Here is a 16,512-nt window from a genome sequence, read left to right on the forward strand (position 1 = left end):
TGACCATCAAGAAAGGATTAAAAATTTTGCAACTACTGAAGGAATCCAATGGCATTTTATTCCGCCATATTCGCCCAACTTCGGTGGTCTTTGGGAGGCTGCAGTTAAGTCCTTTAAATACCACTTAAGAAGAGTCATGGGAATGTCATATCTCACGTTTGAAGAATTAACAACATTAACCATACAAATAGAAGCTTGCTTAAATTCGAGACCTCTTGTAGCATTATCCAATGATCCTAATGATCCAGTAGCATTAACTCCTGGTCATTTTCTTATTGGCCAACCATTGACAGCATTACCACAACGAGACTTACATCAGGAGAGGATTAGTTCAATTCAAAGATGGCAAAGGATCCAACAACAATTTCAACAGTTTTGGAGAAGATGGTATATGGAATATTTGTCACAACTACAAGGAAGAAATAAGTGGAAGAGAAGCTGTGCCAACATACAACCAGGTCAATTGGTGGTTCTCAAAGAAGATAAGCTACCTCCTCTATCGTGGAAATTGGGAGTCATCACTGAAGTGCATTCTGGACCTGACGGTTTGATTCGAGTGGCTACTGTTAAAACTTCCAATGGTTTATATAAACGCTCAATTAGAGGACTTTGTGTTTTACCAAATAATGATGAATCGTAATGCCATTCATGTTAAAGTATATTTATTTCCTGTTTTAGTCTATTTTATTTGTTGTTATGTACAGTTTGTTTTCTTTTGTGTTTTTTAAAAAAAGGTCACTAGCCCTTTTTTGGCGGGCGGCATGTTAAGTCTTATGTTATGTAGTAATATTTTTTAAGAACTGGAAACACTGTTTCTACGAAATTTAGATTTCATTTGTTATTCAAGATGGAAAGTGTTGAAGAGAGAAGGTGCATAAGGCACGAGGCACGAACATTTCTTCCAGAATTGTAAAGTTAAGTTTGTTATTTAAGTGCAATGAACACAGTGAAGTTATTATATGTACTTTGTGGTTTATTTTAAGTGTTAGTTGAAAAACCAGCGATTAGTAAGGTACAATAAAAACTAAAAACAAGTATTGGAAGTTTCCATTGTTAGAAGACAGTCCATTACCAGTAAAGTAAAGCATAAACACACCCTTATTTGGCGTTCTCGTCCAATGGTATCAAGTGTGTGCAAGATTGAATGAACCATTGCCAAACGGCAACAAAAAATATCCATCGACTGGCCAAGTGGTTGATTCGAGGTAAGCGGTGGGTATCAGGAACTGATATCTTAGAAACAACGAACCACAGTGCAATGGTTGATCCATTAATGAAACAATGAGCAAATACAACAAAGTTCCACCGTAGACCAACAGGAGGATTTTCTCCTCTCCCTTAACTTTACGTCTTCACGAACATCCGCTCCCATGAGCTAAGGACAGATGTCAATGAGTCGTGAATACATGGAAGTCTATTGACTGGAGTGACTTCTTGCATTTTGTTTAATTATGTGGAAAACGGTCTCACATCTCGTGTAAACCATATATCTTCTTTGCAAGCTGGGATTCAACCAGACGATGGGTGCAGTGTCAATGTTAGTGGAGCAAGACCGTTTAGAAGAGTCGGTTTAAATATGGCCGTAATACCAGACAATGAATATTTAACGAAATATACAAGTTATTTTACGGGCAGTTTACGTCAAGTAGGTTTATCACGTTTACTCTTGTGAGAAAACTTATAGTGACCACAAAAAGAAACATATCAGCCACGGGTAAATTACATATATCGGATGCAGAAACTAAACTTCTGCTTCTGGATTATCGTAACATTGAAACAACAGCAATTCATTCACCAGAGGAATCAAAAATGTATTTAAATCTAATAGTAATACTGAAATATTTGGGAACAGTTTATTATTATTACTGAAATAAATAATAATAATAATAATAATAATAATAATAATAATAATAATAATAATAATAATAATAATAATAATAATAATAATAATAATAATAATAATAAATAAATAAATAAATAAATAAATAAATTTGAACAGGAGCTGACTGGATCACAGTTCTGAATGTTTTCAGAATGTGCTGATGTGCTACCAGCTCTGAAATCAAGTAACATGGCATATTGACGAGACCATTGAAGACGAAGTCGAGGATCTTAAAACAATTTTAAAACAAAGTGAAAGATATGCTGTATTGTTTGCAGATATTAGGGAGTGCACGGGACATTCTTTGATGCACGTTATCATGTTCGGAGACAGAACTATAAGAAGTCACCACTATAAATCTGCTTCGCAACTATGCCACTGCAGTGTCTCCTTTTTCTTTGATTTTGAGTTTTGTAGTTCGGATTAGTGACAGTTCTCCTAAGAGAATTGTTTGCATGATTAGTGTGAATAAGTAACTTTTCTGAGAACCATATATATGAAGCAAGCGCTTGGTCAATTTTCGTAAGTCAAAATTTACAATGTAGGAAAAAACTCGCGATCCTGACGCCCCTCAAAGAGCAAACCTTGTAATAAAATATATGATTCAAACGCTACTTACCTTTCAGAAGATTCACAGTCATCTACGTTTTTCTCTGTCCCACTTGCACTTTCCGCTACATTTGGTTCTTCACTAAAGTTTGAGTCACCGTCTACAAGGCCTTCTTGTTCAAGTTGTTCCTCTTTGATCTCAACCGTCAACAATTCAGAGTCCTCTTCCATCTTCACTTTAGCATCAGTGAACTCAGTTGGCTCCAAAGGCCTGGAGTTATCAACAGTCGCCTCTTCCGTAGCATCCATTGCTGAGTCCAAAATCTGAAATAAGTTTAAAAACAAAGTATTAATTTACAAAGATTCAATGCACAAGAACCACCTCTAACTATTTTGATACGTAAGAGCATATTCGATATTAACAACTTTTCAACTTGCCTTCTGTTTTGCTATAGAAGATTTTCAGTAACCTGATTACTTTTATAATAGTTATAGAGATGATATGAAACTCATATATTCACTCAATTACTTTACAGTGCAACTGAAAAATTCAACAAAACTGCAATGGAATACATCTATTTTCCGATGATCATGATGGCTGTCAAATGAAGAAGGATTTCAATGTAATGTTACCAAAGCCAAAAAGTTTGGGAAACTACTAAATTTATGGTTATTTACAGGATTTTGTGATTGTGGTAATAAAGTGCAATTTAAATTCTGTAGTTTACTGAATATTTTGTCCGAAACTACCTGCGATATCATCCCGTGTTTCCTCAGATGACCCTTAAGTGTTAACTTTAAGAGACACGAAGAAATAAAATCCGATACATGAATACGAAAAAGAGAGGGCTCAAATTTTGCCCGCCTTTTTCAACACATTTCTTTTGTTTTCCGTACGATTAATAGTTAATTTTTAACAATTTATTTGTTTATCTGTTAACTTCTTGTTTGTTGTTAAACTGAAACATGACTGTACCTCGATTTTCGCACCAGGTATAATTATTTACGACTTCCCAAAAAATAATCGATCAAGTGATTTGTAAGTCACTCCTTACACATGGAAAGTTACAGCATATTAACATGTAAATTATTCATTGCAACTTTGGAAAATTCAAGATTGCTAATAAAACTCCAACTGACCAAAGCAATATATATATATATATATATATATATGTATGTATATATGTATGTATGTATGTATGTATGTATGTATGTATGTATGTATATTAAGATTATATATTTGTGTTACATAGCCGAAACTGTAACACAAATATATAATCTTAAAATATATATATATACTGCTTTGGTCAGCTGGAGTTTTATTAGCATATTAACATAACTCAGTTGTTACGAAATCTAAGTTATTAAGTCATAAACTGTTTACTGAATTTAAAAAGAGTGTAATGCGGAATGCGAAAAGAGTGGTGTCGAAAAATGTTCCTAACCAAAATTCCAATAACGCCAGTCAAGAGAGCTAAGACAGAATTTAAGCTTAAAACAGACAACAAAAAAATTAAATGCTTGGAAAAAATATAGTTTTTGATAAGGCAACAAGCCAAAGCATGGGCAATTTGACCCATCCGTATTCCCACGATTAAGGAAGAATCTTTAGTACATACGTAACATGATTCGGAGTATTTCTTTTTGTTCTGGATTCTGACAAATCCAAAATTCGATATTTAAAGACTTTGTGTCTATTTTGAAAAAAAAAAAAAAAAAAAAATTAGCAAATAAAATTTAAAAAAAAAATAATTTGAGCCAGCAAAATCTTAATAAAACGCTAACAATATTATATCAAGGTATAAACACAGTTATAATAATCAGCATTTTACGTTTACAAAGTACAATTTACATCTTTACGCAAGGTTAATCTATTACAAAATACTGACTTTCTTATTTATATTTCTGGCTGCATTGTTTTGTCTGGGGAGAGCACGATTAAAACGGGAGGAAAAGCAAAACATCTGTGTTTCTGAAACAATGATGGAATGTTCCACTACAGTAGGAAGCAGTTCTCAATTTTCAAGTTATTGACCACGTATATTGAAAAAAAAAAATGACAAACAATAGTTTTTCTTTATTCAGTGATCAAATGTTATATTTAACCCTTTATTTACTAACGGTACTTTAAAGTATCACCGCAAAAAAAGGACTCGTACACGTTGTGCTCGAACAGTACTCCTTGGAAACAATTTTTTCTGTTTTGTAAATCAACTAATAGCTGGCAGGACGATGTAGAGAAAAAATATTTCCCACTAAAGCCATAAGTAGTCAAAAGAGCTGAGTCGCTGTTTTCACTATCGAGTGTTAGAGACCCGTTAATTAATTCAAATAAAGTTAGGAGCTCGGATATTTTTTTATTTTTATCAACATGCTTGCTAGTCATGTATTCATCGTTAAGTTTCGGAATACTTTAAGTGCTGTGTGCGAGAGAGCCAGTTGCTTTTCTTTTAGTTAGAGGTACCGTTCCGGTTGGAAAGTAACACTTTATGGGTCTCTTTACTTTCTTTTTATTATTATTATTATTATTATTATTTTAGGAAGGATTTCGAGTACCCTTCTCCATGAATTGTTTGAAACTTCTTTGAATAATTGAAGAAGACAGAGGCTATATCTGACTCAGATGTAAGCAGTGGCGCATGTAGGCAGTGATAAGGGGTCATTTCTCTCCATATATATATATATATCGGATGTTCTAAAAATGGCGCCCACGGACCACAGAGCATTATTCTACAAGTCAAAATAAAGCTATATATATATGTATATGTATACATTTATATATATACCGTATATATATATATATATATTAATTTGTATATCTTTAGAGTCATCGTCTGGAAACACAAATTGCACTATGTGGCAACGTCGCAAATAAAGAACTATAGACTAGATGTACCAACCTATCAAATAGTTCTATCGATTCTTTCCATATGGCAACTAAAGTCGATATTGATTGATACTAGCATCACTTACTAATGTAGCAATCGATTCATCTGCTTGTTGTATTCGTAGAGTAATGCTAGTGGCTTTAAATTAATCTGCGACGTTGCCACATTGTGAAATTTTGATTCCCCATAGCAGCTGAAAGAGGCCCCGGAGGGCATTTCATCTGACCTGGGCGTGGGCGTCCGTGGGCGCCATTTTTTAGAACACTATATATATATATATATATATATATATATATATATATATATATATATATATATATATATATATATATATATATATATATATATATATATTATCCACATATAATGTATATTTGGAAATAATCTGAAAAATGACTACCTACCAAATATATAAGCTCATCCAGAGTTAAGAGTCAACTATTGGTCTTATGGGAACAGCAATGCCAAGTTGAGCATTAAAAACAAATGCATAACAGACAGCGATTCCATTATGCTGCCGGCTTATGTTGCCAACTCACATAGAACGAAACATCCAGCATTACGACGATTAATAAATAATAATAATAATAATAATAATAATAATAAACAACTTACTACCTTAAATCAATCACACTCCAAAGAATCAATTCCTTCCATATCATCATCATAATATCCTCGAAGATTTCAGACGATTCTTCTTCAGCGGAATCTTCACCCAAACGAATAATCAACGGCTAAACATCATCTTGAAGCTCATCTGTTTTCCACATGTCACTTTCGATGTTTATCACATGTCTCACGTAGTTCTGCCAATTTTCTGCTGTTATTGTAACGTAATCGTTATACTCCTTTTAAACAACCCTCGTTAATGGAAAAGTATTTCGTAGAATCAGTGCGCACCGAGACAAAATTCTTGGAATTAAAAAGCTGCGAAGTTTCTCGCTCACAAGTTTTTCTATGTGTGTGTGGTTGCTCATCCACTTCCCTCTTCGTATGGCCTAATTTGGAGGAATTCGGCTCAGCTTAGTTCTCTTCCCCCCTCCCCCTACACAACCTGAATTGCGAGGCTAAAAGACAGGACCGGACTATGTTATAATTTGCATATTTTGCGACAAAAACTGATTATTCATATTGCCATTTGTTTAAAAGTGCTTAATACACTCTAAATAGTGTAGTTTCTAATCAATCAACTCTTATTAGTGAAGCAATTCTGTAAAAACTTAACATTTTATGGGAACTATCTTTTGTTCTAATAGCGTATTCATACGCCTTAATTGTGAAAGAGAATTGCGACGCTTCAAAGAAGCGCGAACAGTGGGAAAAGGGAGCTGATGAGAGAATGACGACAGTAATAAGTGTCTTCGATTAATCCCATTCAACCCATTTTGCACAATGAAAATACTACAAAATTAGTGTTTTAATATTATTGGATGCTGTGCACTGTTTAACAACGCACTTTCAGTTCAAAATTCACATGAAAGAAATGAAATAAAACGAACAGAAAGGATGAGTTAATTAGCCGTAAAATCCGTCTGTAACAGAATGGTCATCTACAGAGAGACACTATTTAAAAGAAGAAAGGGATCTAAATTTCTCATCATGGAAGAATAAGTGAATTTGCTTACGTTTTCAATCACCGATTCTTAATACAGAAATCATGTGCGTAACGCGGACAGGGACCGATAATAATTGCGCGCGGATCTCGATCGTAATCATTGGGCCAATAAGTAAATATAAATACCCACACAGTGCATATTTTTAGTGCAGAATTATATGTGTGCTTACAAGTTAAAAGTGTTATAATAAATCAATAATTCTTACATCAATTAATTTTCGTTTGGTACCATTGTTGTCAAGATTTACGATAAAAATCAATTAGGTCAGATCCACTGAATTGTGTAAATAGTGTCGTTGGTGTGTTTGATACGAGACTTATCGTATATTTATTATTGAAATATGTTTGTGATGTTTTATTAATCACAAGTATCTCAGGTAAGATTTGAATATAATTGTGCGAACTTTATATTGATTTGTGTGTCGAACATTTGATGTAGTATAGTTGATGTGTCGAACAGTTGATGAACTTTATATTGATGTGCAACATTGTGCTTACTTCCTAAACAACAATTGAGTGATCAAGTTAAATACGTTTTTATTTTGCGGATTTAACCCAAGACTATATGAGACGATTGAACAATGAAATTTAATGTTCAACCGTAACTATACCGAGTGGTCTCGTCTGTGTCTTGACGTATTCACACCCGAACAAATTGGTTCGAATCGCAGTTTATTCGTATAACTTGACACCCTAACCCGAATTACTGTCATATCTCGGCTAAGCTCTCTCTGGGACAGCAGGAATACGAACCTAGGTACTGTCATCCGTCTGTAACAGAATGGACTGTCATATTATACGCTCAAACGCTTCATGAATTAATTTTTCAACGTCTTTCACTTTGAATATGTATTATTTGCCCCAACATAGTGTTTTACTTGAGACCACACGAGTGCAATAGGGTTGAGCTCAGTGGTAGGACAGTAATCGGAGAACAGTGTGTCCTAGTTCTTTAGTTCATTCGTCAGTCTTATATTTTTTCATATTTAGGACGATGAATGCTCATTAGGTCCATCAAATCTTTCTTTAGCATATCCTCATCATACTCAATATTGTGCAATGTTAACCATTGCCACATGTTGCCTTTCTTCCAAGCTATTTCAGTCGCGACCCAACTTATACTTTTACCCGGGTTTTTCTGCTTTAAATAATACACGTTCATGACAATAGCCCTTTCTTTGCTCTTCAACACTTGCCTACTGTTACGCTTAAAAGACGGCTCGGCCCGGCTGTAACTCGGGCCGGAAATTTTTTAAATATTCAACCATATTTTCGAGCCTAATTTTGTGAACATACTATACAACGATATCTATTGGACCGTTCTTTATGGAGAACTTTTAACCATTTTAGGATTTACGGTAACTTTTGTTACTATGGCGTAGTATCGTCTTTGACCGCTTATTTAGCTTCTATAACAAGTATTTAAGCCGGATTTTTTATTAGTCAAGTCATGGATAGACCAAAGAACACCCCAGATGCATTTTGGAACCAGATGGTTACATGGCGTTAAGTGGGGACGGAGGGACATGACGTTTTTTTATTTTTTTCTTAAAGGAAATTTCAAAAAAAATTCACGATATCAGATTCGAACTTTGCATACGGATTGTGTATACCATTGAGTATTTCTCAAATTTTTCTGAGATCTCTACGTAAAACTAGGGCCGGGCCCGAGGGGCGCAAGTGTTCCGAGGTGGTGATTTTTCCAGAAAAATTTCCGGTTTTTCAGGTTCAGGTATAAGATACTGACATGTGAGTAGTACCGTTGGAAAGGGATTTAATACTAAAGAAAACAGGAGGTAGACAACAAAATCTATAACACTTCATACAGGACACGTAAGTTTGGCCTTCCACTGTACAACACGTGTTGCGGTTGCCGATCTTTTTTTTTTTTTTTTTTTTTTTTTTCAATGTGTCATGTGGATCTTCCTCTTCCGTCAGCAGTAACCAGTTCACCTGTGAGTGTCGTGGTGTGAAAGTGGTGCGGTAAAATGGGCGACCTGACAGACTTCCAAAGAGGCATGATCGTTGGTACCCGTCTGGCTGGAGCTTCAGTGGCAATAGTGGCGAACATTGTGGGCGTGTCAAAAGGCACTGTGTCCAATGTTACGACGGCGTACACAATTCATGAGCAAACGACGTCTGCAAAGCACAACAGTGGTCGAAAGACAATCCTGTCAGATAGAGACTTGAGGGCATTAAAATGGATTCTAGCAGCTAAAAAGAAGACCACTGCAATGAAAATTACATCTGAACTCATGGAATGATGAATGCTAAGGTATATTTTGAGGTTCCAGGTTCTTCCCATGGCCCAAGATGATCTGGCACACTGTCACGCTGCAAAAACGGTGAAATCTTGGTTTGAGGAGCATGACCAGGAACTATCACACCTCCCCTGCGTCCCACAATCACCAGATCTGAACATTATTGAGCCATTGTGGTCTGAGTTAGATAGGCGTGTTCGGTCTCATTACCCTCCACTAGCATCCCTTAAGGAACTGAAGCATGTTTTGGAGGAACAATGGTACAAAATTCCACGTAGAATCCAAGCTGGTTTGGACGCAAAAGGATACCCCACACCATACTAGGTATGATTTTCACACTTTTGCAAACGTTTTAGATTTTTGTCCTTCCCCTGTATATATATATATATATATATATATATATATATATATATATATATATATATATATATATATATATATATATATATATATATATATATATATCTGGTGTTGCAAAATAAGTGTTACAACTCTTGGGAGGTGACTCCTGCCACTGAGACAAGAAAAAAAGTTCTCTTGAACTTTCGGCTATCGGACATAGTTTCAAATCTATAAGGTGCCGAAAGCGTGGGAAAATGACTTTCGGACACCAATAGTTCGGAAACTATCCAACGTAAAGGGAGCGGATAAAAAATTCACTGAAGAAGTCATACCTGCTGTATTGAATTTTGCATGTTTCACAATTCTACCATGCACGCGCAAGGGATTCCCCAAAGGAATATAGGGAGTCCCGGATAATCTGCCAAATAAAAATTGGTCTAAATGGATATGAGTTGATAGAGTTTCTACCAGGTAACAATAATTCGTTTGTATTAAGTCGACATCTGGAACAAATACAAAATGGCGGACCCCTTCATGCCTGTTGTGTGTGGTTGCATAGTCGCCAGGTACGGATGCTGGCCAACAGTGACGTTCTGAGTATTAAGTGTAGCGAATTTGTACTCAAATGCTCTAGAAAGACATCTGGGGGTGTCGGTAGAGCACAACAGAAGAAGCAGGGTGATTCACATGTGTGGAAACACTTAACGAAAAATGTCCAGAAATGCACTCGTACTCAGTAAACGTGAGTTTAAAGCGTCGGAAATGTAAGGATTAGCGTCAAGAACATGAAAGCCATTGCCAATTCACCAATAATATTCCATCAATCCGATGCAATATGATCAGCACGGTTGCATACCGATAAGGGTGCAACAACTGAGGCCAAGTTGAAATTGTGCAAGGGGACTCACAAAGAAACTGGGTAAACTAAAGGAATGTCACTTGTGGAATCACATTATCGACATTGAAATGTGGCCAATGTGTGTGTTGATATCAACATGTAGCTAATGGACAAATGTCAACATGTCCCACTACTGCTGGGACACCGTCCCACGTGTAAAAACTAGGAAAATAAAGCTGTACATTCTGCTACTACATCTGGTACACTTTTTGGTAGAACGTAACTAGAACACGATTGTATCAATGTCCCTCTTTGTTTGGGATATTGTCCCACAGTCGACACATATGAAAAGAAATTTCTTAATCCATGATTCAAATTATGATAGGGCGTGAAAATAACAAACTTGTATCATGTCCCACGTCTTCTGGGACATATGACGTACTTGAAATATAGGGAAATACATCCAGAAATTCGTATCTTACACACAGTGCACATGCCAAGACAAAGACGAAAATGAACCAATTTGGAACATGTAACACTACTACTGGGATACCATACATATGGAAAATAAAACTACATGTGAAATAGGAAGAAACGTCTTAAAGCTCTGATTGTTTACAATTGTGCAGTAGGAATAACACAAGTATGTCGGGAGGCTGTACAAGAGCGCTTGCCAAACAAAGTGGGTACTCCTCGAAGAAATGAATACAGAGAAAGTGAGGCTCCCTCGAAGCCTCAGGGCTAGAGCGTTCGCTTTCGCTCGCGTGGTCGCAGTTTCCAATCTTACTAGGAGCCCACATCCTTAGATTCAAGACCCGAGTAGTTATTTTCCTATTTAGCGCACGTGCAAAATTCAATACAGCAGATATGACTTCTTCAGGGAATTTTTTACCGCCCTCTTTACGTTAGATATTTTCCGAACTATTGGTGTCCGAAAGTCATTTTCCCACGCTTTCGGCACCTTGTAGATCCGAAACTATGTCCGATAGCCGAAAGTTCAAGAGAACTTTTTTTCTTGTCTCAGTGGCAGGAGTCACCTCCCAAGAGTTGTAACAGTTATTTTGCAACACCCGATATATATATATATATATATATATATATATATAAAAACAGGGTGGCCCAGTTTAATCTTTCCACGAAAATATCTCGAAAACGGTTGAAGATAAATGAACCAAACAAAAAGTCGAATAGGAAATGCCATGAGGCACATCGAATAGTATCATTGCGGTGCCCCACAGGGCCGTCTTTCATGGGGGCTCAGGGTCCAACTTCAGGAGTTTCAATAGAAACATGGAGTGAGTGATACCTCGTTCGATAGATCTTTGAAAACTAAAGAGCGCTGTGGCCATAGATTTTTCATCTCGGTCACCGTTTTCAAAATGGCCGCCAAGACATAGTCCTGTATCAGATAAAACATCTAGTACCACTAATATGAAAACGGTTGGAGATAAATGAGCAGTACAGAAAATGAAACAAGAAAATGGCATGGAACCCATCGAATGATGTCGCGGTAGCCCCCAGGGTCACCCCTGATGGGGGCCCAGGGACAACTTTAAAATTTTAAAAAGAAAAATGGGCCGAGTGAAACCTCGCTCGATTAATCTGCAAAACCTAAACAGCGTTGTGGTAAAAGATTGTTCATATGGGTGACCATGTTCACAATAACCACCAAGATATCGTACCAGTATCAGATAAAACGTCCAATGCCCATAAAGTGAAGATGATTAAATGAACAAAACAAAAATGCGACTAGGAACGTACAGAAGACATTTATCATTCCATGGCTCGAGAATGTTGCAACAAGAAAAAGACGATTTGAGTGAAAGTGCCATAATGCGAAGGAGGAAATCGAATTCCAAGAAAATTATCTCTCCAATCTCCCTCGTAAGTGGGTGAAACGAAAGGAACGCTGAAATTTCAAATGAGACCTTAATTTTCGCAAATTGAATCTACGCAACAAAATTATCTGAAATGTGTTTTTATTAAAAAATCGTTGCCTCTGTAATGAGAAAAATTAGACAAAATGCGTGTTAGATGCTATCTTCTATTTTTATTGCAGGAAAATGATTTGATGCAAAAAGAAACAACTGAAATACGAAAAAAACTGTCGACCAATGGAGTTTTTATATCAATGTGTACATAAATTTTTTTAAACCATCGTATGCACGATATTGGTTCGATTTTTTTCCTTCTGTCTTTTCTTGTATGTAATGTTCAGGGCTTTCTCTTTGTGAGTCTCCTCCCTCTCACGTCCGGGGCGGTTTTGTTCGTGGGGCAGCATGTGAGCGTGTGTCCTTCCTCACTCCCATTCCATTTGTTTAAATTCCCCAGTCAGCCCCATCTGAAGTGGAATAAGGCTTTTTGCATAATACGTTGACGCAAACCTTATATTATGGTGCTGTCTTTTTCAACGTGTTGGCAATGCTTTGCCGTGGCGAATTGCCTTACGTGCTCAAGAAATAAAGAGGTGTGAAGTGGTTATGATGTTATAAAAAAATAGTTTAATGAAACTTATCGTCATCGACGTTTGTTTCTATTGTTTTTGGTACTTTGATTCCGTTATTTTAATGGCAAACAAGTATAAAACTCATTAATGTGCATATTACCTATAAAAGAATGTTTTCCAATAGTGTTTTAATGTTTCTCATTGTCATTAACAGGCGTAGGAAGACAGACGCTTTCTGCTGAAAGCGCGAACATTAGCGTTGGGGCGCCAGCATGAAATAAATAAGCAAGCGTGTAGATTTTCGATTTTTTTAACTTTTTGTCCTTTTTCGATCACTGTACTGACATCGCACTTAATTGAGACTTAGTCTGGAGCATTCCAAATCATCACTGAGGTAATAGTTCAGGCTTCTTGTAGATAATCAGAATTTATCGGATGGCCATTTCAAGTAAACTTAAAATTTGTGTGTTTCGTAATCGTAATTTCCACCTCAGATTATTTCGGTTTAAGAAAACGGAGGAGTAGAGGGAGGCTCATTTTACTATTTCAGAGAGCCTTCTTGATCAAAATAATGAATAAAACAGTCAAGAAAGCCTTTTATTCTTCATTTAATGAATGTGAACCACAAACATCATCAAATCATTGCACTTTTATTGTTCCCAGTATTGCTAACTGTGACATCAAAGTTAACGAAACATCGCTAACTTTAAAAGGCTGCAGTTAATTCATGAAGCATTGGTCGAGAATGGTATTTGGTGTGTTTATTATTCATGTAAAGTTGAACCATCTGACAAAATTTCAGAATTTTAAAAGATGATGTTTTCGAGAAAATGGCGCCCAAAAATGGCGATTTTTGAAAATTTTACAATTTCTCGAATTTTTTGTGACAAAACGGTTGCACACAGAAGCGAAACATTTTTTTTTTTTCAGAAAGGGGGTAACCAGGTCTTACAAACCGTGAAAACAGAATTTTAAAATTCAAACCGGAAGTGCTCGAATAAAATTCGCAAACTTCGACTTTTCAGATAAATTGACGTTCATTTGTTAATTTATGTACAAAAAGATACGCATGCGCAAACCAAACTATAATAAAATATAGTTTATTTATATCCATATGTACATACCACAACAAGAATTATCACTCTACCTGTCTCTATAGCCGAATGGTGAGGCTCCGAAGATGACCATTTTCCATGTCTTCTACAATTCATAAATTGTACTCCCCGTCTTTGATGGCCATTACATGGCGGGAATATTTTTTTCGACAAAACAAAAAATATGGGTCTCTTAAAAACATGTCTAGTTGCTATAAAAAAGTTTCAACAATATCTGAGATGGTGATGGTACATGCTCTGTCTGAATTGAAATGGAAGGCACCTTCTGTAATTTGGGCTCATTTGATTATCACAAGAACTCGGGTCTAAATGCTAAAATACATTTCGGACTTCAGTCGGGCCTCACATTATAAATCCCGGGCCGGGCCGGGCCGGGGCTAAAATTTCAGGTCCATGCAGACCGCTAAGCTATGGACACACAGACACGCGATTTTGTTCCCAGAACAGTATAGTACGTAACTAATTTTATATTTGTCTTAGAAAACTGCCAATGCAAAACATAGATCACTTGAAAAAGACACTTTACCTCCCAAAAAACTAACTTTTAGTGACAAATTAAAAGAAAAAGTAACTTTTAGTTTAAAAAAAAGTGACTCGCTATAAGCCCCGTACTCGCAGATTGACTTCAGGAGGGCTCAGTATAAATACAGTGTGGACGTATGGCATAAAAACTACAGTGCATAAAACACGAACCAATTTCTGCAACATGGGGGACGAGCAGCAGCGAGGAAGTGCGTCTGTAGGGACCAGGTGTGCCAGCGACGAAAGGTATACGCACAAACCGGGATAATGAAAGAGCACACACACACACACAAAATGTGGCGATGTTTAGCAGAAGGGGTCCGGAAGCACATAAAAAGTACAAGATTTAGAGGAAAAATGGATGATGCAAGCACTTACACCTGACATAACGTAACCAAATCTAACCTAACCTAATATTAGTAGAAATAAGTGAAATTCTGTCATTATTTGGACAATTATGCTGGAAACTAACATAAACTAACCTGGCTTAACCTAATGTGAACCGAAGTTACCGAAATTGTAACATTTTTTTGAAAAAATCGCTGGGCCCCTTCTGGTAAACATACGCCTAAAATGCTTTCAGTATCACTCAAAATTCATTTCAGTTTGCTGTGCATTGACAGTAATTGCTCATTTCACACTCTCATTCCTTCTCGAAAAACGTTTCACATCGTATTTTAACTGTGAATTTTCTATTAGGCAAAACCTTTTCCTCGAGTCAACCCGGTTTTTTTTTTTTTTTTCACTATCTTCGTGTATACGTATTCTCTTCATCGCTGACGCGCACACTCCCTAAGGACGCACACCAGAGCGAGCCCCATTCCTGCGCTCCTGTCTTGATTCGGCTAGACGTTCTCCCTTTTAGCGGCCACTTGCCACAAGTTAGTTTCTGCTTTTTGAGCAATTGTTTTAATAATATACCGTATATCAGAAGACATATTTATACCCGTAAAGGAAATCCCATAAATTTGCATGCATATTATTAATCTGTACACAATTATTTGGGAATGCGCCAAGGTAAGGCCCTAGAACATTTTACGGAATAATTTGAAGCAAGAAAAGTCGATTTTAAAAAAATAAAGCACTAAGATATAATATTTTGTCATTTCGATCGAATCAGGGGTCCCATTCACCACAGATAAGCGTACTACTACTGAGCCACTCCCCTCCTCCTCCCCTCCCGGTGTCAAGAAAGAAATATAAGCAAGTATTGTAATAAAAGTCGATGACAGGTGATTTTTTAAAATTCAATTAGGGGATGATTCTTTGCAAACTGTTTTCCTTATCATTGTAATTATGCCATTTTACAGTAAACGTGCGCCGCGAAATGAAATGTTTCATATAAAATAAAGTTTGTGAAGTACTAAAAGTCAATTTTACTGAAGACTATGTTATCCAGTGCCATTATATATTCCAATTTTTATTATCATTCTTAATTTCAATTTGTACCCTTACATTATTTTTAAAATGACGGTATCTGTATCGCTTATAAAGGCAAATATTCACAATCTGTAGCTTTCTGCTGCATATTGTCATTTTTGGCATCCTGATATGGAATAAACTAAAACAAAGTATTGCATGTTGACAAACAGAATAAGCTATAGATATAGGCAATTGTTTTGTTTGTAGCGCTACATACCCTATGGTAATACTTACTGCTCAGTTTTAATTTGGTATAGATGTAGGATGCCAAGCTACCAATGGTGTTAAATATAAGACCTTTTACACTACGTCATTTCCATATTCTACTGTTCAAAAATATATTTTCCATCATACACAACATCCTCATAAAACCAAAAACTCCATCTTGAATTATACAAAATTTACATTGTTGCCAAAGGAACATGTTTAAGATCATCAGGCATATTAGGATACTATTTGCGTTAACACACCGCAAACTTTGCTATAATCGGATAAACAGGTATAACGACTGTTTGATATCCATCGAAAACAGGAAATTTTCTTATTATTCAGTCCAGAATTTGTTGGTTTCGGAAATTCTGTAACAAATTTTGAAACTAAAAGCATATAAATAAATAATTATAGTATATCTA

General features: G+C 36.1%; 1 protein-coding gene across 10 annotated transcripts in view; it reads right to left on the reverse strand.

Moving 5' to 3' along the window:
• The window catches only part of LOC145680584 (uncharacterized), a 158,999-nt gene extending 142,691 nt beyond the window's left edge, over window positions 1-16,308 (reverse strand). For 4 of the 10 annotated variants that reach the window (XM_081751248.1, XM_081751250.1, XM_081751247.1 and 1 more), the window contains exons 1-2: window positions 16,115-16,292; window positions 2,502-2,755 (exon numbers count right to left, since the gene is read on the reverse strand). In XM_081751248.1, the coding sequence (XP_081607374.1) occupies window positions 2,502-2,740 (239 nt within the window). In that variant the 5' untranslated portion in view covers window positions 2,741-2,755; window positions 16,115-16,292. Of the gene's footprint in view, window positions 1-2,501; window positions 2,756-16,114 lie in introns of all 10 variants that reach the window. The other 6 variants (XM_081751238.1, XM_081751237.1, XM_081751239.1 and 3 more) reach the window with 5 other exon arrangements.
• Window positions 16,309-16,512: the final 204 nt, after the last annotated feature.

This window comes from Thermobia domestica, chromosome 3 (assembly GCF_964235325.1).
Source record: "Thermobia domestica chromosome 3, izTheDome1.hap1.1, whole genome shotgun sequence".
NCBI classification, from domain to species: Eukaryota; Metazoa; Arthropoda; class Insecta; order Zygentoma; family Lepismatidae; genus Thermobia; species Thermobia domestica.